General features: G+C 41.3%; 1 protein-coding gene across 5 annotated transcripts in view; it reads left to right on the top strand.

Annotated features, from left to right (window-relative positions):
- The window catches only part of LOC139989232 (uncharacterized), a 304,461-nt gene that overhangs the window by 224,369 nt on the left and 56,217 nt on the right, over positions 1-23,875 (top strand). For all 5 annotated transcript variants that reach the window (XM_072007386.1, XM_072007385.1, XM_072007387.1 and 2 more), the window contains exon 4: positions 7,895-7,941. In XM_072007386.1, coding sequence (XP_071863487.1) covers positions 7,895-7,941 — 47 coding nt within the window. The remainder of the gene's footprint in view (positions 1-7,894; positions 7,942-23,875) is intronic.

The raw sequence follows: 23,875 nt of genomic DNA, 5'->3' as shown, positions 1-23,875 counted from the left end.
TGCTCGATCGCCCACATAGCACCGCTTCCTGCCGCGCAGGATAAATACCTGTCACCGTTGAAATTACGTTCCTGCGACGGAGTTGCTTGCCTCGTTGCTTCGTTGTTCTTCCGTGGAATGGATGCACGGGAATCGAAGGGTTTTCACCGAGTCGAAAGCACAGCTGAGATCAGGAAATTTTGTGAATGAGTTTCTAGGCAGTGAATTGATGAAATGACTATTTTTTGAGGATATAGACGATAGGTTTTGATATTAAGAGATTTATCATTTTCTCTTGATATATTGACTGAAATTATTTTCTTTCATCAAACATTTGTTTTATATTCGCTTTCTAAAATTTCATTGATGTGCAATACATCAAAGAGTTCATTATACGCGAATTCAAACAGTATTTTCCTATCACACTCAGCAAAAGGTGAATTAATTACTGCGACTTTTAACTTTCTCATTTCAAATATCTTACGTACAAATCGTATGTTTGACATCTGAAACAGTATGCCTTTGATGTTTCCGCGTCTACGTATATTCGTAATGAATTGAACCAATGTTTGTTTTAATTTCTTTCTATTGCACTGCTTGCTAATTTACACTTTACCACAGACGCTTCAACAAATATAATACTCAAACAAAAATTACTCTAAACCTCCATAAAAGTACAACGTTATAGGGTATGTTCTGTTCCATGAAACTGGATACGTGTTGAAAGAAACGAATGTTCGACGTTGCTCGCAGTCAGGGTCGGGACAGATTAGATAGGCGTGGAGACAGAGGATCGACGTCCGGCGTTGGTCGTCCGTACGTTTCCTCGAGCAGGAAAGGAGGGTTTGGCGTGCAGGCCTTCGACGAGGCAATCCGTACGCCACGGTGGTCCGTGTCACTGCGTGCCCCTGACAGCCAGCAATTAACAGCCGCGGACTCTCGCCTCTCGTCGCCTGCGTAACGGTAGCGTCGCGCGCTAGAACGTCGTACTAGACGTCCCGGTAAATAATTGTCCCCTTCGTCGGCCGGTTAAGACACCGATTTGCCCCATGCTCTTGTTTTCTACCTTTCTGCTCTAACGCTCCCTCCACCGCCTTCTCTTTTTACCCCTGCCTAGTTTCTGCACGCCAGTCAATAACAGACCTCGATTTCGACCGCCCGTTTTCCGATTATTCCAGATTTATCCCCTGAACCCCCACGCCTCCGACCTGCTCTATTCCGCTTTCATTATTCCGTCCCCGATTGAAAGACATGTGCAGATCATTAGATTTAAGTGCGACTTAAATTTCGTGGCCAAATAGAAGTGTCACAGTTCAAGGGTAGGGATCAATCATAGTACTGGTTTTCTTAAGAATTTTTTGTGCTATATTTCCTCTGGTCCACAAAAATGAGTACATTACAAAATTAATTGTATATTTTATGCATTGAATAATTTAAGTTTTTATTACTTTTTGCTAAATCTTTTGCTTGCTTGCTTTTCTGTAGATAGTTGAAAAAAAGAATATTTTGGAATAGATAAACATTTTTTTATACTGGATGCTTATGTCTCCTAAAAATGACAGTTTATGAAAGAAGTTATCGATTCGAAATTCAGCGTTCCAAAAGGGGAGAAAGTCACAGTCCCCAGAGGCACCATTAATGTAACTGTCGGTACATTAGCTCATCGAATTAAAAAAGCAGCGCCCTCGACTCCTCTCGTTTTCCTTTTTTCACCACGGGAGCTTGTCCTTATCGATTCATCTCAATTACGGGAGAATCAGGTGGCGCGGAACCGAGAGTGGCAGCCAGCCTGTACGAGGTGTCTGTGACAATGGTGTTTAAGATGATTACCACCCCGATTCACCCCTGTCTACCCCCGGCTAGGAGAGGAAATACAACGTGCCTCAAAACGGAGAGAAAAATCGTCGTTAGACAAATGGGATATTTTATCTTGGCATTAAGGCTTTTTATTTGAGCACCGATTACAGCCATGGAAGGTCTCCCGTTCCACTTTCCAAGGGTAAACCAGCCCCCTATACCTTTCTCTGTCGCGAGATTGAGGTAAAACGATTTGTAGACTCGCGACACGAGTCGTCAGGGATTTCTGTCTCTGATTGAAGATTGGGAATTTGATCAAAGAGGGAACTTTGACTCGCATTCTCATAATTTGTATAATATATAATTGTAATACGAAAGTTTGTCAATGATTAATCAGCCAAATAATATTTAATTCTTGGATCACCTTTCATAATCAAACTAATATTAGTGGAACTGTACAACTTACAAGTTACAATCAACGAGACCTTTAACATCTCATATATTAACTGTGCAAAAGTTTCACACCTAGAAGTTATGTAACGCACACGCTTGCGGTGTTTCGATGACGAGGTGAAAAACGAATAAACGAACGAGCGCGGTTCCCCGGTTCTCGCTCGCACGGTCATCCTAACCTCGTTAACCGTTGGTACACCGTTTTCACGGTAATCGTAGGCGAAGGGTATGAGCAAAGGTGAAAGAGAGATGAAAAGAGAAGGGAAACCGGACTAAAGAGAAACCAAGAGAAAGAGAAGAGGCTAAAGGGAAAGGTATACCCATCGTCCTCTACGTCCAGGCCTCTTATGCGCTGTTTAACTTATCCATTTAAAACTCAAACATGCGAAACAATTAATTAGTAATTAACGCTAGCCGATGGTGGGCGAAGGAATGAGAGAGAAGAAAAATGGTAGAACGATAGGGCGTTCGCCTCTGGGGGTGTCTGCACCGCCCCCAAAAGAGGGTAACGGCTGGGCGTAGAAGGCTTCTGCAGAGGCAAGAAACTTTAAAGTTCCAAACTTTAGTTCTGCTGTTAGCTTCTAATTAGCGGACAAACAGTTAACCTCCAGATACAGTCATGCCGCCTGCCCGCCTCCAAACCTGCTCTGCTCTCGAGGAAAGATATTCTAAACCCCTGCACGCGTGAATTCATTCGCGATCGTTATCGTACACTTCCATCCTCCCACACTGGGAATAATGAAGTTATAAACATTGTGCAGCAAAAAGGGTTCCCCATAGTTCTCCATATAGACTAATTCTTCTTGTTTATACTTGAGTTTTACATATCGCGTTTTAGATAACTCTTGCAGATTAATTTTAAGAAACACTTGGTGAGACCAAGATTTATGTACCATTCAGAAACCACATTGACCAATTGCATAAACGGAAAAGTACAGAAAAGAATTTATCACCATTTATGCCATCCTTTTACAATAAATGAATCAGGAGGAAGTAAATCATTTCATGCGTACGTAATTCAATAAAGAAACTAATAAAAAGCAAAGTTGATCAGTTTAGCTTTTGAGCGACTCGTATAATACTTTGACATATTCCAGGCGATAGGAAGAATTCTGCCCTCGTTAAAATGCAACCTACCGTAACCCTCTATCTATCTCAATTCCAAATTCAACATTCGTTCGCGAACAATTACGACCGCAGATTTTAATTCTAAATTCTTGGCTCGTTCTCACGCGGATAAATCGTCGGTCATTTCGCGTGTCCCTCTGCATCCCTTTCTCTTACTCTGGCTGTCCTTAGCTGGTCGTCTACCTTCTTGATTGCCTGTCACTTCGCTTTCAAATTGCTCAGACGCGGTCTGTGCTACGAAAGCAAGAGGAAGAGAGAGAGAGAGAGAGAGAGAGAGAGAGAGAGAGAGAGAGAGGAAAGCATTCCTGTATTCGCGGTCGATCGACCACGCTTCGCATGCGGGCAACCTTTGCACGCGAAACGACAAACGCACGCTCGCGGCGAGGTTCTCGCGACGAAGAGCACTGGTGTGTGTTGATTACGTGGCGCACAGAAACGCGACAGGAACGGAGGGGTAAGTTGGGTCATCGTTGGTGTGAGGGTTTCAATATGCTTCGACAGTAGTTACGATACCCACCCTGGACCCGCCATAGATCGGACGAAGTGGATGCAGAAGCGGACGAGAGGGCGTAGGTAGTGGGTGAGGGGAGAGAGAGGACTATCGTGCTGCGGTATCGGTAGCCTTGGTTATTTAGGAAACCATATCAAAGTTTGAGTTGGCTGGTTGCCGGCGGTGCGCAACCCTCCTATCGTGGCCTCCGCTTCTGGACAATGAGATCTCTTCCGGCCTCGTCGAGGTCGCCCTTGACGTTCGTTACCGGACCGAATAACGGCACCTGGAGCCATGAAAATGCTGCTGCATTGAATCTCTGAAGAGGTCGCGAACTCAGAAAAGACGTTATCCGTGATAGATCAATCGCCCATTATGTGGCCTGCAGGGCTGTTCGATAACTTCTTGTCATGCAATAGTAGTCATTTCGCTGACGATTTGATGCTGGTTTAGGAATAATAAATGTAGATTATGGAGTTTTTAATCAGTGACGATGTGTGGAACTACGGTAGAACTCCATTTATCTGAAGTTCATTCATTGGAATGAAATTTTACAAAGAATGTGATCTATTAGATGAATGAGAAATTAGAGATAGTGGATAACTTCTATTAGATGAACATCAGTTATATACTTTTGTTTGTTCTCAAACAGACGAATAAATAGAAAATGAATAGAATTCTACTGTATATAGCATTGTCTCTATTATAAAATAATATATAAGTAGTCAGTCTTTTCTTCGTCTATAACTTCATTATGTAGAAATTAAATCAGTTTTCGATTTAAATATACCTAGAAAACTCTGTGATGTGTCCCAATATTTCTATCGTAATGTTAGGTTGCTTTTCACTCTATAATCTTCACTGTCAATTTAAATAAAATCACTTTCGCTAAGGTTCACGATTTGCATGGACATTTGTAACAATTACGAGGAAAAATCTGGCGATGTTAACGCGTTACGACAATGCAGAAAGACGAACAGGCGGCCATTCTATTATACTTCTAGTTCGCTGCTAGAATGGCGCGGGTTCTTCTGGAAGGGTCCAGAGATTTAATTAAGGCAGAGCGACGGACAGAAAGACGTGCGCTACGTCCTGTAAACTCGAGCTTGGCCGTCGCCCTAGTGTCCCTGTCGTAGTTTCAGGCACGAGCCAAGTCATTCCTCTTTCTTCCATTGCAGAAGATCACTCGAAAACTCGCGAGAAGGCTCCACACGTCTACAACGTAGATTCTGTTCGGTCGACCGTGTGAGTCAAAGTTCGTCAGGCCACCTTGATCCCAAGGAGCCACCAACTTTGTCCAAAAGCCTTGTTTCTCTCTTCTTGTATATCACAATCTCGTGCGGGAACCGAGCCATTTCGTTCGACTGACTTCACCTGCACGTTTATGCGTGGAGAAATATCTGGACCTCTTTTCGTTTGTTTCAGGATTTTATGTTGAATTTGAGTTATTTGATGAAGGTTGTAATTTATGAGCGTAATGAATATTCTTCGATATTCGTATTTTTTCGATGATTTGTTTCTTTTTCAAGATTCTGTTTAATAGTTACGCAGTTATTAAATGATATGAAATCGTTTGTACCGAAAATATTTATATGTCGAGGTATAGCGGCGTAGAGATTCCAATAGAACGATGCAATATGAAAGATAGAAGAATAGTTTCGAACAAAAGTTCTTTGAACCCCAGAAAATTGAGTTCATTGTAGGATATCGCCTCGGGAACCTATGGCAGTGTTGAGTTGCGAGCATACTCGAAATCTGAATCGAAGTTTCGGTTTAATATGTGTCGAAGCAATAGGCCTACTATACAATAATCTGCAGAATCGTCCTTCAGAATATATACTTCTGAAACTCTCATATTAATCGATATTAAGATCATTCTACAATCATTCACCGTGACCTGATTCTTCTAATTACTTTTCGTTTTGTCCGCCATAGTCTACGTACATTATTCATTAAATTTCACAAAATTTGCACCAACAAGGTGTCACAGTCTCCAGCAGCGAATACTGATATTCATGGCACTCGTGTTGCCAAAGTCACGGACCAGCACCCCCTAAGGCCGAACCTCGAAACAGCTAGCAGCATCATCTGCTCCACGGTCGTGGTTTCAGCGTCAATAATTCGCAAAGGCTGCGGGGCAGCCTCTAACCGACTGATTTCACGCATCTGGCGTTTGGTGGTTTGGTCTGGCCTGATCTGTGCCGCGTGTACGCCAAGAGCAATAGCGAAAGACGTCGATGCTCACACGAGAGAGCGTAGGATACGCTTACTGGGAACAAGACGATAGAAGGCGAAACAGAGAGGCGAATAGAACAAGAAAGAGCGAAAGAGAAGGAGAGAGGGAGGAGTATGGCCAGTCTCTGCCTCGCCGCCGTGGTGGTCCCGTGATCAATATTCCTTACCCCCTTTGCCTTGGCTTACCCCTCCGGCGCGGTACGGGTACCCCTTACCTCGTGAAAACCCTACTTCTACTACCCACTCCCACCTCCCTTCAGGGAGAACCCGGGAGAAACCCCTGAAACCCCTCTCGCACCCTCGTCTTAATTAGGAGTCTGAATCTGCGGCGGACACGCGTATAAGGGCAGGCTGCTGGAGATCGGGAGAGGGTGGTTTGAGGGGTTGTGGGTGCAAGTGGGTGAGCGGGTGTAGTAGAGCTCTCGGGCAAAGCCAGACGAACGTCGTGTCCGAAACATTATTCCTAACTTTCGTACGATCACCGCCGCGTCACGGACGCTGGACGACCCTTTTTATTATTCCCTGAAAATAAACACATTTGCGCTTCCTTGCCCTGTTCCAGAGCCGGGTTTCCGCCGCTGCCTCGAGCCTGCCATGTCTGTCCCTCGTTCTGGACGAAAGAACTTCGCCTTGCATCTCCACTCGTCGAGTAATTAGCTGTTGTTCCGCAAGTCTGGATTTAATTATGACGGCGGATGCGGTTGATACGAGATGCTGCGAATTCTGTCTTCTTTTTTCTTTTGTTTGTTTCTTACTCTTCTGGTGTTTTAGTTTCATTTCCTCGTCGCGATCAGTACAGTTTGTTGGATCAGACACCATCGTGAACTGCACGGTTGGGTCACTACACCTAACGAAGCACATTGAAAAGTTTCAACTCTCGCCAATTTGCTTCCGACTAATTTCTTCCGTCCCCTTTCGCGTTTTCCAAAGTCTCCAGTGCGTTTCTTGATTGTTTCGCTCAATGTACACGTTCATGACTTTCTCGACAATCAGTGCCTCTTATTTTTCCTCTTATTTCTGTCTCTATAGTAAAGAATTTGTTCGTTAACCGAAAAACATTAATTTAATCATGGATAGATTATGTCCGGATGAGATTGCTAGACATCCGATTCGATCGTCTTGACTAAATCAACGAAGGCTCGTTGAGAGGAAATAGTTTCGATAAAATAATTAATTTGTTTAAAATTATTTAATTGTTAAAATAATTAATCGACACTGGAGGATAATCAAATTTTGAAGAAACATGCTACGCACCGGAGCGAGCCGATATCGCTCGAATCTCTCGTTCGTGAAAGTATTTACATGCGTGGTACATACAGACGAAGTACATAGAGGGTAGTGACGGTAAGGCTGAGCCGAGAGGATATTGGGGTTAGGCCATTCATTAGATTACGGGAATTCGGAGGTACCCGTTGAGGGGTAGAAGAGAAGAGAAGGTTGGGGGCGAAGATGCGGGACTGGGTGCACGATCGGGGACTAACCTGCGTGCATTAGCTGGCGTCACAAGGCGCAGTAATAAGGGAAAGGGTTGAAAAGGCGAGCGAGAGGCAAGATTACCTTTTTCACGGCTGAACGAAATATTATTTGCGTATCTCATACGATGAAATCTAATTCGAGGATGTGACATGAAAAATTTAGTAGGAAAACATTTATGGAATACTTTTGCTCTGAATAATTATCACACAACATTTAAAAGAGATTCTATAGAATTTTTTAAAGACTTTGGAAAAGATTATATCTAATTTATTATTTATTATAATACGTAGAATCAAGTAATTATTAGAAAACAATGATTGTTTCCTTCTGTTACAGCGTCGACCCACACGAGGCGGGACTATCCCCGCCAAATCATGAACAAGGTAAGCCAAGGTATTTTCTCAATAATATAAATTAATTGATAGTATAAAATAAAATACAGATTACTAGCAATTTGTGTTTATATTTGATGTCGAACAAGTTAACAATGTGTTCGACAATTTGCATTGGTAGTCAGCGAGAGTAGCGAGTCAGTTACTAGGGAAAATCGATCCAACACCTTTAATCGCTTTTCATGCAGCATGCGTCGGTCATTACGTGCTCGTATTTTCGGCGGCTATTATTTTAATGGTCTCTATCGAACAACCAACAACTCTACCATGAACGAAATTCATTGACAAAGCTATAATAACACTTAACAATCCATAAAATTAATCATAGTACATAATACGAATTCCTTATTTTATCAAAATTGTTAAGATCTAGTAACAGTGACATATGAAACAAGCAATATTCATCATAGAAGAAAGCCTTACATTAGTCGTCTAAACGTCTATCCCCTAAATCTTACATAATGATCCGAAGATCGACGTTCGCTGCACGCCTTAACACGAGCGCAGCACAAACAGGAGATTAACCGAGAACTTTACGAGTGCACCGTTTCCGAAGTTTCTACGGGATAACTAAAATCAGAGGGAGAACTTTTTAACTTGGTTGCACGTTTAGAAGTCGCGGGTGGTAACGGTGTGTAGCACAACGTGGGGAGGTGGTTCCGTGAGTCTTTCGCGCCTTCTTGTGCGTGTGCACGTGCACGTTTGCACGCGTTGGTTACACGTATCTAGCTCGAATGTATATGTATAACCCGAGCCTCATTTGTAGGCCCTTTATGCGCTGTCTGCCTTTCCTCATTATGCATTGCACATGAGAAAACTTGCTTGGAATCTCTGCCCCTCCTACGTTGTCTGCCTCACTTTCTTACCGCTCCCGTTCAACGAAGTGGGGTGTTGATCCCTTCACCCCCGTCTCCGAACCTCGTTCCACCGCTTCTTCCACCACTTTTCTCTCTCTCTCTCTCACACACACACACTCTCTCTGTGCCTAGACTGGTAGCTCTGCTTCTTTATAAACTTTTAATGACGGCAAAGCCTAATCGAGAGAACGAGCGAGCAGAGCCTACCTCGCCTTGACTCGCGAAGGCTATCCAAGAAAATCAACGTTGAATCTCGATTTTCGGTACTCTCTGCTGGAGGTTTTGAAGAAAGCTTGCTTGACGAGGCTAATGGCGGGGACTGTCCGTTAATTGTCATTGATTATTTCTGTTCCTGTTTGTTCAGTTCCTGGAGATATAGAAAAAAAAATTAAAAATCACTTTTCTCAAGACCGGTTATTAAAAAGTAGGAAGTTTTAGTTTATAGATAAAAGTAATTGAAAGAAATCTCTTTTGAAACTTATTCATCATAATTAAATTAATTTACATTAGCCATAGGAACAGAAGTTTTTAAAGTTTTAATAAGTTAAGGCGAAAAACGAATTAATAGCACGCGATGGTAATTTGATTTACAAGCATGCAAGTAATATTATATACCGTATATATCTAGCAATAAGCGACGTGATGGACAAGATATCATTTCTCGATTTGTGTGCAAAAGTGCGCTGAAGTATTCAACAAATCATTTAACGTTTACGCCTGGTTCGGTGCTCGGGTGAATTAAACTTCTACCAGGAATTTCGTTCTACGGCGGCTGCTTCGAATGCATGCGTATTTACGATATAGCGAATAGTTTGTATCTGCGAAATGCTTTGCCGAAGTTCGATACACAAACCTTAGCGCGAAGGCGGTTAGCTGTTTGCTATACTGAAATAGCCCCTAGTTAACTTCAAAGTATAATTAACATGTCCTAAAACTGGACTGCTTTCAGATATGAACATTGTTTCTGTACTTCTGTAATTCTGTAAAAATTACATTTTTTAGAAAAGATATAACCTTATTCATTTGTAGAATATAATTTTCGTTACAGAAAGAGTTATAAAAGGACATTTTGAAAGAAAACGTTTTATCTATATTAATAATATAGTAAGTGATACTAGTAAACAGGAGGTAGAATTGGAAAGAAGGTAGAGTTAAAGATATCGAAACGAAAGTGTTCCGATTAGCGGAGTTTTATTTTGCACCGTATCATATATTAGAGAAGTGGACCGGACATTAGGTATACGACTGACTGCAGTCTTTTCTTACCCTTAGTAAATGGGGGACAACAGAAAGGTTAAAACCTTCGACTCCTAAAGTACGATTAAACTAACCCTTAGTTATTTCTTCCGTATACGTCGTTACGTACATTCTGCTCCGTCGCTATATACACGTTTCCTGATCATTAGTTACGACTTCCTTGGGATCTCCCAGAAAGAATTCAAACCTCATATTCTCTCTCTATTTCTAATAAGGATTTAAAATTACCTCTATGAGCAAATAAAAAATAAGGAATCTGTCGGACAATCCATAATTTAATAATTTGATAAAACAAGAAGAAAGAAATTCAGATCGATGAATGCGAAGAAGCCATCGTTTGCTTTTCAATCAACGCTCGCAGGGATCCCGGTCGGTTAAAATGTTCGCGGCATCATTTAGCGGCAGCACTCTTTCATAAAGGACCTTAATAAAAATCCCAATCTAAACAAGCTTAATTTACGTCCGCCACATAATTACCTACCCCTGAGGCGAAACCCTCCTCGTTCTCGCTCGGCCTTTTTTCTCCCGTGGCGTTAGCAAACCACTTCTGGTGTGCACCAGGAGAGCGGAAAAAGAGAGCCGAGTCCTGTGGGCTGGGCGAGTTCCAGAGGCGTGCCTTCTTCGTCGCCGCGTCGAGAGCTCTCTGAAAAATCTAAGAGGCTTAAAGCATTAAAAGGGTTATACAACATTCATTAACAGAGCGGGTCAACCTTTGTGGAAATTTCCCTTGGAACCGGGTTGCACCGAGCTGGACACCGCCTTCTCGACCATTTCTCTTCTCCTCGCTGCAATTTCACTCCGTAGAGGATGTTTCTCTCTTTCTCTGACGCTCGAGCGAGGTTTGGTTTCTCCTTGTCTCTAGGGGGGGGGGGGCGGAGGCAGCAGGATAGTCACGTGAGCAGAGTATCCAGGCAAAGGGGGCGGTAGGATAGAAAGTGGCGGAGAAAGGAGAGGAGGGTCCGTCTCTGATGAAGATGTCGCACACGCCAGGGACCCTGGCGAGATTACTCGGGTTAGAACCCGTGGACCCTGGTCAGGGCACATGCTAATTGCTTTATTTGACATCAAGAAATAATGTACTGCTGTTCTATGGCACGGCGGCCATCGTACAGGGAACCCCGCGAGGAAACCTGAAACCCCTCGCGCCCTCTTCGACTCTCGCGCTTGTCCCTTCGTATAAATCTCCGTGGCTCGCCCACTTTCGCTCGTGTCCTCGTTAAATCTCCTTAAGTTGGGAATGGCAGCGTTATTAGGACGTTAGTCAAACATGTAATTTATCCCTCTCTTTTACATTTTGAAGTTTTCGCATTCTAGTTCTGACGATATTAACCTTCTATAGGCAAACTAAACCATACTTCACCCTTAAATTTCTTAGATAAAAATTGTTATTTTTATTGAAAATTGGATTCTAGATTAGATAGTCATTGTTTAGAAGAATATATAATAGAAAGTCATTGAAATTATTAACAGTTTCCGAAATAATACATCTATTTAATATATACCACTTGGGATAAAACGTCGACTGCAAAGAATTAAACGCCAGCTAAAACCGCCGCTTATATTATTGCACAGAATATAAAAAATAGGAAATCTAGAATAAGAATTTTTCTTACGATTCTTTTAACGTTCAATATAAATAAATCCAAAAGGGATTTCATTCGAAATGACTCACGATGCCGAACTGGCGATCGTACATAGGACGTATGGTCACCAAGAAAAAAGGATACATTCACTTACCGGACCTAATAACCCTTAGTTGAACCAATAACCGTTTCTCCAAGTTACATATGGAAGAATTTGTATTCGAAATCGGATGTATCCAGGGGATGATCGTAGCTTCCAACGCGGGGCACGCGTTTTTCTCGTAAATATGCTTCTTGAACCAGTCGAGTAGCATTGGCTCGCAAAAGGGGGCAGAACGCACGGCTCTACAAAGCGTTAGGGTCGCTTTCGAGGTCGCCAAGGGTGCATTTCATCTTCGAGCGCGTCAGCTCGGAGATCGATCGGTCGTACGCTCAATGTCGAATCATCCATCTTTTATCGAATCGAACCCGATGGTCAGGCTGACACTTTTTCGCGCAACTTTCGCTCTTTGGGAACACTTTTTTGCACCATCTGCGTTTGATGATCGCAATTTTAGTCAAATGATACGTGTTGTGTTCTTAATATGGTAAGGAGTTAATATTTCTTTTAGTAGTAACTAACATGTACGCTTCTATTTAATAGTTTGGAGCATGCTAGAATATAAAGAGAGATAATGACATCCTTATGTTAATAAAATTTATTAGAAATATTTATTTAGAAATATCTGATGCTTTTTAATATAATTCTTTTATAGTATTAAAACTGTAATTAATTATATCTAGAAATGAAAACTGCAATTATAATATTCTTATTTCTCAAATAGATGTACAAAAAATTGTTCTAGTGCCTCAAACTTTTAACATCGACGAAAAACATGGAATTCCTCGGAGGATATTGTCATATACTTATGACGGCACTCCTTCAGACGGAGTTCGAGATTGTTTCGAAAGTTTGTCTGGCTTGTAAATATTTTAAGCCGCGAAAATATAACGAGATTCGAGTGATATATCTTTTATCGGAACGAGCGGTCAGCTGTCCGTTACCACGTTCAATTTTTATGATTAAAGTTTTCGTTCAGGCGCGTGTGCACGTACCGGTTCGCTCTGCTATGTTCGTGATCGCGTTCTCGAATTTATCAATATTAATCCGAAACTTGTCAGTGTTACACGTGAAACCACTTATGGAAGAGATGTTAAGTTCATCTGGGTGGCCCTGTATCTATGATGCATTTCCTTGTATAGAATATGCAGTTCCGTTAATTTTACTTTGGAATTTCGCCTAGCTTTCACATGATATAATTACAAATACGTTATCGTATTTGTACGATAAACTGCAAAAAGATACCTGTCGTTTAGAACGAGATAAGTACCTATGTGAGAGAATTGGATGATCCATCTCTCGCCGAACAGGGGTCCGACATTGGACGTCAAGAGCATACTTCTATCCGAACTTCTGGCTTCGAAAGCGTCCATCATGCTTGGACAGAACGCATTCCCCTAGGCAAACATTCGTTAATATTCACCTGTGCCGCATGATACCAATGGAGAAAGTTCAAACATCGACGGACACCCGCAGAATTTTGTTAACGATTATTGATGCACGTTCGATGGCTCTGTAATTCAAGACTGATAATATCCCATTATTCCTGGATTATATCGAGTCCTACTCAGCGCTTTTTGTTCGATATATTCTGCTTACATTTTTAGCTTATTGTTTAGTGCAATTCTAATTATTCCATACCGCATCCAAGAATAATATTAATATCATAGAATCTACTCTATATAATATTAGTTCAAATATATGTATGTACATACGTATTTTCTTATGGATAATTACGATAACATCGTAGATATTTTTCCGGATTATACGTTGCTTCACTTTACTCTCGTAAATAAATATGTAAACGAACAAAGATATTAACTGTAATATCTTTGTAAATAACACCTGAGAATGTCGCAAAATCCACCGAACTATAATTTTGTGGCTGTATCCTCCTAGAAACGCGGGAGATAAACAGTCGGTACTGAAATAAATTTGGGAAAACAAAAGTAACCATCAAGCAACCACATAGAATATACCGTCGATGCGGTTGAGACGATGACCGTGGTGACACGTTGTATGAGAGTCGAGAGAAAACCGGGAAACCATGGGAAGAGAAACAGGGATGGCAAGGGACTATTTTTGTGGTTAACAGAGAATAATTTAAGGGTGGATAATACGCGGAGCCAGTGTAATTTAGCCACAGTACTGACACCGGCGGCGATAGAGTGCGTGCTGGTTTTCATACACTCTCCGCGAGAACGACGCACGGTTGACGTGTAACCGGGAATCAGGGGCTCAGGTGTTTCACCGGATAATAGGCGACATCACCCCTTCCTACGATCTCTCCCCTTCTTCTTCTGTATCATCGTCAAAGCCTGATCGATGTAATATTCACGCTCGATACGCGTCCCAGCTTCTGTAACTTGGGATGTTTGGCGCTTGTACATTTTCCCTGGAATCTCATCAACGTCCCTTTCACGTGTTCTTGAGCAACGTGTACTTTAGACTCGATCCTAGAAAAAGGGTGCCGGCAAGGTATATTGTTTTTGCTTGTCATTCTTGTTGGAAGATAGCTTTATTCAAAAGAGGATTATGTTGACATATAATTGTCAGAAATTTATGAATGACTTTGTTATTGACTTGTTATTACTTGTTATACATTAATGGACGAAATTTTATCGTACATTAATTTTGGATAACTATATCACTAATTTATTAAGACTATATGTGTTTCGTTGATTCTTTACAATTCTTTACAATTCTATTCAGAATGTTTCTGTTATAATATTTTATTATATTTTATATATTTTATAATAATATTTATATTATGACATATAATAATATTATATTTAATAATATTAATAATATTTTAATGTTAATAATATTTTATTTTATGACAACTTTTTATATTCCAATATCATTCAGTGATAGTAAAATTCAATGAACGTGATTCTCTAAATTCAGTGAATGGGCATATCTCGAGAAAATATTAGCTAATCGAACTTCTACAAACAAAGTGATTCTGTGTTTGTTTACATTGAACACTTCATCAGGAAGTTCCAATTCTATGAAAGATTACATTGAAATAGCAGAATTGAATCTCGCAATAATATAATAAAAGACCAGGATAATATCAGTGTCGGTTTAAAACACGGTTAGCCGAGTATCGTTTACACTAGCGGATTTTCGTGATACACACATTCGTCGGTGACGGTAAACACTCTCTTTTGTCGGGTTTCGCGTGGAGTTAAGCCGAGGTCTCCCATTAGCGTCGCTCGGAATTACAAAAATAACACTTGTCCCCGAAGCAGAGCCCCACGGGGTAACCCGACGTAGTTAAGTAAAATTAAGCTAAAATTTCCGTCGAGTCTCGCGCGACGTGTATATTCAACCCCTTTTTCGGCAGCTCTCATGGCCGGTGGCCAGCCTGGCCAACCCCTGCCTCCCTGTTCTACGCCTCTTTCCATATCTCGGACACTTGCTCGCCTCACTTTCCGCGTTCATGTTACACTTCACTCTGGTCCCTTTCCCGTCGCGTCGGCATTAAATATTTACCTTTCAATGAATATGCAAATATAATTATTTACGCGCAATTTAGACGTTTTTACGCAGCCTCGCGTAGCCAGTCGACAATTTCCCTGCTCGTCGACGATTTTCAACGGGAAGAAATGACCGTAAAAGAGGCCGCTCGACGTCCCGAGCCCGTGTACAAATTTATCCTCTACCTCCCGTTCCATCTCCAACGATGGTGATTGCGCGCTTTCATTAAACGTATTGCTGCTCGAAGTATACCGGTAATTGCGTTATCGGTCTTTTAATGAAGTATTGGTATCGAAGCAAATCGCCCGTTTTACTACTACGTGTCTTCTGTGTCGTCGTTAGTTAATTAATGGTGAAAAGATACAAAATATTGGATAGAGAATGTCGAAGAGAGGAAAAATTTTGATGGAGAAAATATTTTAATACTACATATTGTTTACTACATATTGTTTAAATATCAGTACATTTGAAGAAGTATCTACACTTGATTTCTTTATACGTAGAAGGTCATTTTATGACCTAAAAATTTTAGTGAATAAAATATTATATGTTAATATAATACATTGTATCATTATATTTAGAGAAGCATCTACACAGCTTCTCATACCAAGAAGCATTAATTTCGCATTATGCCGGTATTTCGTTACGCGATCAACAAGATCACCTCACCAAAGGCAACCTGTTATTAAACCCACGGGTCTGTCTTTATCTGGCCATCGTTCTTCGCGGGATTAACCTGTAACGTTAATTATCTACCCGGGGTTCGCAGGGAACGTGGCTGAAGCGGCATCAAAGAACCGAGTGTTTAGCTGCAATATCTTTCCAGCGGGTTGCACATCCGTGACCAGAAAAGGAGGCCAGCAAATTCAAAAGAGGGCGAATGGAATGGGTCGAGGTGGCGATTCGTGGTTGCCGAAGAAACCGGAGAATCCATCTTCGGCCCTTCAACAACCAACCGCCATCTTTGATCTTTTCCTTTGCTTCATAGGTTCCTTTAAAATCACTTGAACTGCTCTATTACACAAAATTATCACTGTTTAATTATCTTTCTATTCGTAAATATGCATACAGTGCCTCACGAAAATGTTTGATCGTTTAACATAAAAGCCTTTCGTATATTGTATGTAATCTTGTATATTGTATATTGTATATATTCTATATATCTTTCATATATAACTTATGTATATTGTATGTGTTATATACAATATTTTTAAATTTCATCAGCACTCTGACAAGACACGACTGTCATGATTATATTACTAAAATTTGTTTTTATTAAGTTTTCTTCGAAAATGAAGTCGAGTGATTCTCGTATTGCTGCGGAATAATTCTGATTTAAAGCTTTCTAAGTAGCAATAAGTTTACCACGCAAAATATACCGGCGCCTTAATCGAACGGTAGTAAGAAACTGAAAGAAAAATACCGTTATTGGAAGGAATCACCGAGAAGACTATCAGAAACGGGAGATATTGCGCGTGGCGTTCGGTTCGCGGGGTTGCCTGAGACGAAACGACCAGAAGAGAGAACCATAAGCAGCCATCTTCGGAGCCCTGTCGTGCTTTAGCCCGATGTCGTAGCCAATATCGCGAGGAAAGGATACAAACGACTTGAAATAGACCTTGAAAATAGATTTCAGACCGATCGCACAGCCAGGGGAATAAGCCATCGATATAAATTGCTCCATCCACTGACGCCGTCGACGTCGTTGTGTCGTCGTCGACGCTATATCGTTAAACTAAAAAAAAAAAAAGGAAACCCGCTTGTGAAAAGTTTGCCTCTCACGAATAACGCATGCATCGCCAGATACGGGAATACTGTGAACGAAGATACGTATTCTTGGCTCTAAAGAACGTGGTTGAGCGGTTTGCGAATTTTTCCCACTGACACATTCCTACCGCGAGGCTCTCCAGAGAAATGAAATTTTTAGAAGCACGCGTGCGTCTGTTCTGACGAATTTCGGGAGGTTTTTATTCTTCGAGCGCTTTTTCGCCACAGTTAATGGCGAGATTAGCGTGAAGTTTCGCTACCTTGAAAAATATATTCATGGTTGAATATTTTCCTTTACTACGTTTTAGAAGAGTGCAAGAGATGTATATTTAATGGACGAAGTGACGGAATATTATTTTAGGCAACATGGTTTTTCACGATATCTATGGGATGATATCACGATTTAAATATGGGTTATAAATAAAAAATCATAAAAGTTTGAAAGATATTATTCGTTAATATATAGCATATATTATCTAGTGGAAAGGTCAGTAATAAACATATTAATATACTTAGAAAGACAATATTATTTATTTCTCGAACCAAATCAGATTATTTTGCCGATTCAACGCAAATGCATAAAATGCACGAGACTTTCTTTGGCAGATAAATATTAATGCCTCAATTCGAATGATCTTCCACGGCGTCGTTAACATGTTCTCGAACAGCTGACATCCTATGGTAAACAATTTCGGGCGAGAAGAACGAGAGAGCAACGAAGGGAAAATGTATTCGCGAGTTTCCAATTTGCGGTTGCGGCTGTTAGAACAGAACATGGAAGGAGGAAGGGAAGAGGTGGTCGGTCGGCACCGGGGGTGGTCGAGGGTGGAGAGCACAGGAGGTGGCGACGGGTGGTTCGAGGCTCTATTATGGTAATTATATGATAAATACAACAAGGCCTTAGGCGGTGTCTCCTCTCTCTTGGATCCTCGATTCTACCCTCGCCTCTTAGGAGGTTCTCTTTGCAGCCGCGAATCCTCTTCTTCCATCGGTGGCAGGAATCTCACTCTGCTCACAGTACCACCTCGTTCTTCCTTTTCTCTGATGCTTGTCGTTCCTCTCTCCACCTCTTGCGTGCTGGCTGCTTCTCTTTCAGCTCCTCCTCCCTCTCTCCTTTCCTTCCTTTCAGTCGCCTCGGCGTTTCTGCGCGAGCACCGGCGGTTTCGTTTAAAATACGCCTCCTCTCTTGACGGAATGCAATTAATCTTACTCCCTCTCGATCTTGCTTTCTCATAGAGGAGCCCACCGTGAAAGGGATGAGTAACGCGGCTGGAAGAAGTGTTACTGACTTAATGAAGTACGACTTCTGATGCGTGTTGTTACTGGTGTGTGTGTGTGCGAGACAGAGAGAAAGCGAGAAAGCGAGAAGATATAAATACAGAGGGGTGAAAAGAGAAAGGTGCAAAGAGAACGACTCCGCCGGAAATCCTGACTAAACACCCGCTTTCATTATCACGCTACGTTTACCCAGCACGTCTTTATGGCTAAAGAGGAAGCGAATTAGATAAGTAGGTTACGCTGTTTACCTTAAAGACTGCGAATTCTTTTACCTCATGATCTTTTTTCGTTCGTTGGCCGTTAAACGTGGGTGATAATTATTTACCGACCTTTGGCCTAAGTAATGAATTGTATTTAATTATGGATTAGTCTTAATACTAACAAAATGATCTTAGGTGGAGGAGAATGAGTTATAAAAGTACAACCTCTTTATTCTTCGTTCAGTTAACGCAACTAATTTTTATTTATCCAAACTATTTTCAGTTAGCCATGATATCAAGTTCTTTAACATACTTTACAATCTATCTTGCCAGTAATTTACTACTCTAAATTACCTATGGAACTTCCTTTTAACCACACAAAACTTCTCAATTCTGACGAAACTAATCCTTCTCCACCTCATCGCTCTGATCTGAATCGTCCAAGGGACTGGTTCATCCACGAAACCGCGGCACCACACGCTTCCCAAAGGGCTCGAGAGCGAACGAAGCTCACGGCAGCGTTAAACGCGATTCGTGTACGCGCATGTAAACTAATATTCGTCGGTAGCGACTCGCGCGCTGTTGAAAGAGGGAGAGGAACGTATTCGTAGGGTAGATACACGCGGCGGAATCATTATAAATAGTCATAATTACAACAGTCGCGCGTGCTTAATTCAATTAGGCTGATTAACGTTGTACATTGCAACTTCTCCCCGGCTTCGCCCTTCTGCCGGTTGAGCCCAAGCTTCAACCAGCCAGCAACGACTGGAGAGTTCGGGTTCTGGCTGGTCCTGGGGGTGTGCGCGCGGCCGAGCAGAGAGCGTAAAATATACCCCGTATCCTGGCCAGGATCCCAGGACCACGCCGCGCCACGGTATTATGCTTATGCATAGACAAGTTATAGCCCGGTTAATATGATTATCTCTTCGACGAGAGGCGGAGCGAGCCGCGAACGGACGAAGGATGGGATGCGGAGAAACGAGATGCAGAGCACGATGCGTTGCCCGGGATCTGCTTCGCCGCGTCGAGCCAACGAGTTAAGACTGTATGCATATATCATGCATGCATTATGAGCTAGAAAATTTCGGTTTCGCTCGTACCGACTGAGCCAGATGTGGACACTGTCTGATTTTTTTTTTTTTTACGATATTGGTCGATGACATTTGAAGCGGATAAAAGATGATTTGGACAGGGCGACTTTAAATAGGAGGTTGCTGGCTTTTGAACTTTGTCTTTAAGGAAGATACACAGAAAAGGAGAGATACAATAGAAAAGCAACTAAAGTCATAGATCGATCCACACCACATAATTGTTGCAAGCTTCACGGAGTCGATGTAGAAACGAAAGCTCTTCGAATCCTAAAAGCACGTCAGCTGGCATCGATTCTTTCGGTCGTAAAGGTTGATCTGCAAGTCAGAACAAAATGAGCAATAAAAAGTTGGCGGTATTATTAATAGTCGTGAAACCGAAGGCTAAATAGAGAAAAAGAAGGTAAAGGAAGTGAAGTAGAGAAAAAGAAGGTAAAGAGAAGCTGGGCGGGAGTCGTTGGATTTGTCGCAGCACGGATCGAATCCGAATAAATTAGCCCCGTCGCGGGAACACGAACGAGATATAAAATTTTGAATATGAATGGGCGGTTTTGCATTCGTAATGAGCTCTTATTCCGGAAACAAAGCGCAGCTGACGAGAACATATGTAGATGAAAGCGGGTGCGAGGAACAAGCGTCCTATAATGCGACCTAACGTTCGAAGATTCGTTCGAGATGGTTTAGTTCGTTCTCAACCTTTTTCTAATTAGGATTTTATGTCTTTAACTGTGTGTAATTACAAGATTCATAAGCGTTACTTCAGTCCTGATAAATCATATTGAATTTAAGATAGATTTTTTATTATTTCGATTGAATCTTAAATATCGACATATAGATGTCCCCATAAATTTATAATTTTATAAGATATAAAGAATGGTTTTGTTACTATAGTCGTGTATAAAGACATAGTTCACACGATGAGTAGAAGTGGAGTATAGTTTGCTATAGAATAGAGCAGGCGGGAGGGTGATATTAAAGGAGAAGATTGGTAAGACGGAAAAGTGAGGGTGAAGACAGAGAACAAATCACTCATTTCGCCTATCCCTACCGCTAAACTCATCAACCACCGGTAATTCCATCAATGCTTCAAGCATTAAGGTAAAGTCTAAGTCATGTATCCCACTCCGTAATCTAACAAAGTAGTATTTACCGAAAATGCAATTTTATATAATCGATATAAACGTTTGAGAATTATGTATTCGATGTAATAAGTTCCTCAGGAAAATAATTCTTTATAAATATCAAAATTGTAATTTCAAAACTTAAAATTGGAGTACTATGGATAAGTAACTACATAAATATGGTAAACTTAGTAACATTTATGCAAATTATAACACAATGGATTATCTATACTTGTCACCTCGAGTGCAACAATAGAAGTGAAGATCAGCGAGTACACCGACTCGTCTTTGTATAAACAGGCCAGGCGACATTTAATACCAGCCCGTTGAATATTCCGTCGAATGGACCACGATATTGAATTGGCTGCTGCTTAATTGTAACCTCACTCGTCACGAGGGTCCCATTCACTTGTAAGCGGAATTTGCATAATTTTTACATTGGCCACCGTGTAATCGATTTGAATACCGCTGGTGATATCCGCTTCCTTCTTTAATCGATTCGAATCCGCACGGTTTCTGTCCCTCTTTGCATCGATTGTTTTAGTTAGAATTGCTAAGTAATCATTTTGACGAGTGAAAATCGATAACAATAATGAACCACGACACGTGAAACGACCGAAAAGCTTGAATTTTCATTACCACGATGAATTCTATTAACCTGAATCTACGCGCATTTTTTTTAATGAATATAATAAAGCATCTGAGAATGATATTATTTCGAAATTATTACAAATTTTTTATTATTTCTAGGGTAGTACCTGATTAGCAAAAATTTTCTCTTTTAAATTCCCTTTTCGGAACGTATTTTTCTATTTGTAGTAGACATTTAAAAACTAAATATTTCATACGGCCCCTAAAAATTTACGTCGGAATTATATTATGGCAAAGAGATGCTTACCAATTTTTCCGAGCTTATGACATGCACTTTTGTCGCAGAGCAATGCGTTTGATCTGTAACATGTGGCCGTAACTGTGTAGTCTCGATTAACGTTTAAGATCAGAGTTATGGCCATTCATTTTTTATCAAATGTAATCGAAGTACGCAAATTTCCCTTTTCCCTTCCCCCCAAATTTGTTCCCTTTTTACCATTAAAAGGCCCCGTAAATTACCCACCTTTTCTTCTGTATTGGTCGGTTCAAAGAGAAGCTCGGTAACGTGACGGTTGCATTTTCCAGCGTTGACCAGCGGAACGGTGGTCGAGAAGGCTTAAAAAATTACACACCGCGCGATTAAACGAGTTTTCGAAGTTCTTTCGAGCACGAATGTCGAGAACGGGCGAGGACAGACAGGATAAAGTTGGAGAGCGGTGGTACTGTTGGATCACCTGAATGAGGGGCAGAGGGGTTCGGTAAAAAATATAGAGAGGGCTGAAGAGATAGCGGAGCAGAGGGATATTTTTTCTGCGAAACCACCGAACGACGTCGCCTGTCGTCTGCTAATTTAATAAAATTTTTCCTTCCTCTTGTACCAAAAAGAGAAAAAGAACAGAAGGAAAACATAGAGGAAGGGGAGAGCGAAAGGGGGTAACGAGCAACGCAACCGCAAAGGAGGCACCGAGAAAGGAACAGGGAAAGAAGCACGGCAAAAAAGTTGTACACCAATTAACGGATTGAAGTTACCATCAGATGCAGGCTGACTTCGAGAGGCCAGTCAGTTGAGTCCTTGAAGGGTTGGACTATCATTAGCGAGCCGCCACTTAAACGGCGATCTCTTCCACCGTCAGAAGGACGAAGTTGAAAAAGCTCGGCCAGGCGACCGGTGCGGAGGCTACTCGTGCCACTTTCATCGTCAATTGCCTTTCGATGCAGTCGACCGCATCCATCGCTGACAGCCCACTCTCAACTTTTTCTGCTTTTATATTGCTTTGACCATTTTGACGAATTGCAATCACCCTAAGGGCCGGTACGGACGAGCGGTTTGCGGTAGCGTTACCACTACTCCGCGGCAAACTGCCACTATACTTGCGCGTGCACTTTTTCTTACAGTTCACATGAAGGCTTTGCGTTAATTTGCCGTCTAAGAATTGCGTCCCGTGTGAACCGCTTAATATAAATCTCTGCTATTCTAAAACGCAAAGGCAATTTCCGGAGGCGGCCACATTACCATAAACCGCACGTCTGCACTGGGCCTTAGATTCAATTCAAGTTAGACGGTGATCGTTTAAATGAATCGATCGTCGGAAATTTCATGTGAAAGTTTGTTCCTTGATTTTTCTTTTTATTCGATGAAGATGTTAAATCTTGTACGTTCAGAAAAATTTTGGTATGTATTAGATCCTTGATATTTTATTCCAATAAAGAGTTCATTACTTTGTAATTAGAAACTGCATATGCTTTGCTATTTACAATGTTGAAGTGGTCACCACTTCTAAGAAAACACTACATCTGGTCTTTTTAGTTTTTTCAAGCACTGAAGCCATCGACAGCGTATAGACAAAAGACTGGGACGAAGGCAGACCATAAACAGTAGACAGGCGACGATGGCTTCAGGGCTTTCAGTCATAGGGTAACTCTGCTAGCGTGCGGATCCGGACCAGCTCAAATTATGTTCCTACTTGTATTTACACTTCTCTATTAAAATATATTTTCTACTTTACAATTTATTCACGCGTTCCTCTGTTCACACATCAAATAACCTCAACACACAATAGGCGAGGAAAATGAAATTGACGCGTTCATTAAATGAGACGATAAAATGAAGAACAGATTTAGCTGGATGACATGAGCCAATGCGATTTGAAGACGCGCCACGTTCTGAACGAACGTAATGTTGAATCTTACGTGACGACAAGACGGTTGAGACTGATGACGAAGGATTGTCAAGGAGAAGGTGAAACATGAATAGAGGGTTGGAAATGGCATCTTGGGGGTTATCTCGGAATCCTAATGCGTAATGGCTGAGACGATCTTGGATTACTAATAAGCATCGGTCTCGTCAAGTATTTCCACGCTTCTAACTTCACGCCTCCGTTAACGTTACTTTATCCTCATGATAAATCAAACTTTTAATAAATCAATTTTATTTGAAAGATATTGAAAGTATTTCTTTTTTTTTTTTTTTTTTTGCACGAGAACAAGATTAGGGCATAAAAATTCGAAGACTGTTTTAATGTTACTGTACCATATTATTAGACTTCCGATGTTTATACAATTATGGGAAATTGAGTGTCTATTTCATTAATAATATAACA

Source organism: Bombus fervidus, chromosome 7 (genome assembly GCF_041682495.2).
Source record: "Bombus fervidus isolate BK054 chromosome 7, iyBomFerv1, whole genome shotgun sequence".
Classification (NCBI taxonomy): Eukaryota; Metazoa; Arthropoda; class Insecta; order Hymenoptera; family Apidae; genus Bombus; species Bombus fervidus.
Note: the sequence above shows the minus strand (reverse complement) of the source record. Positions and strands in the feature narration are given on the sequence as shown.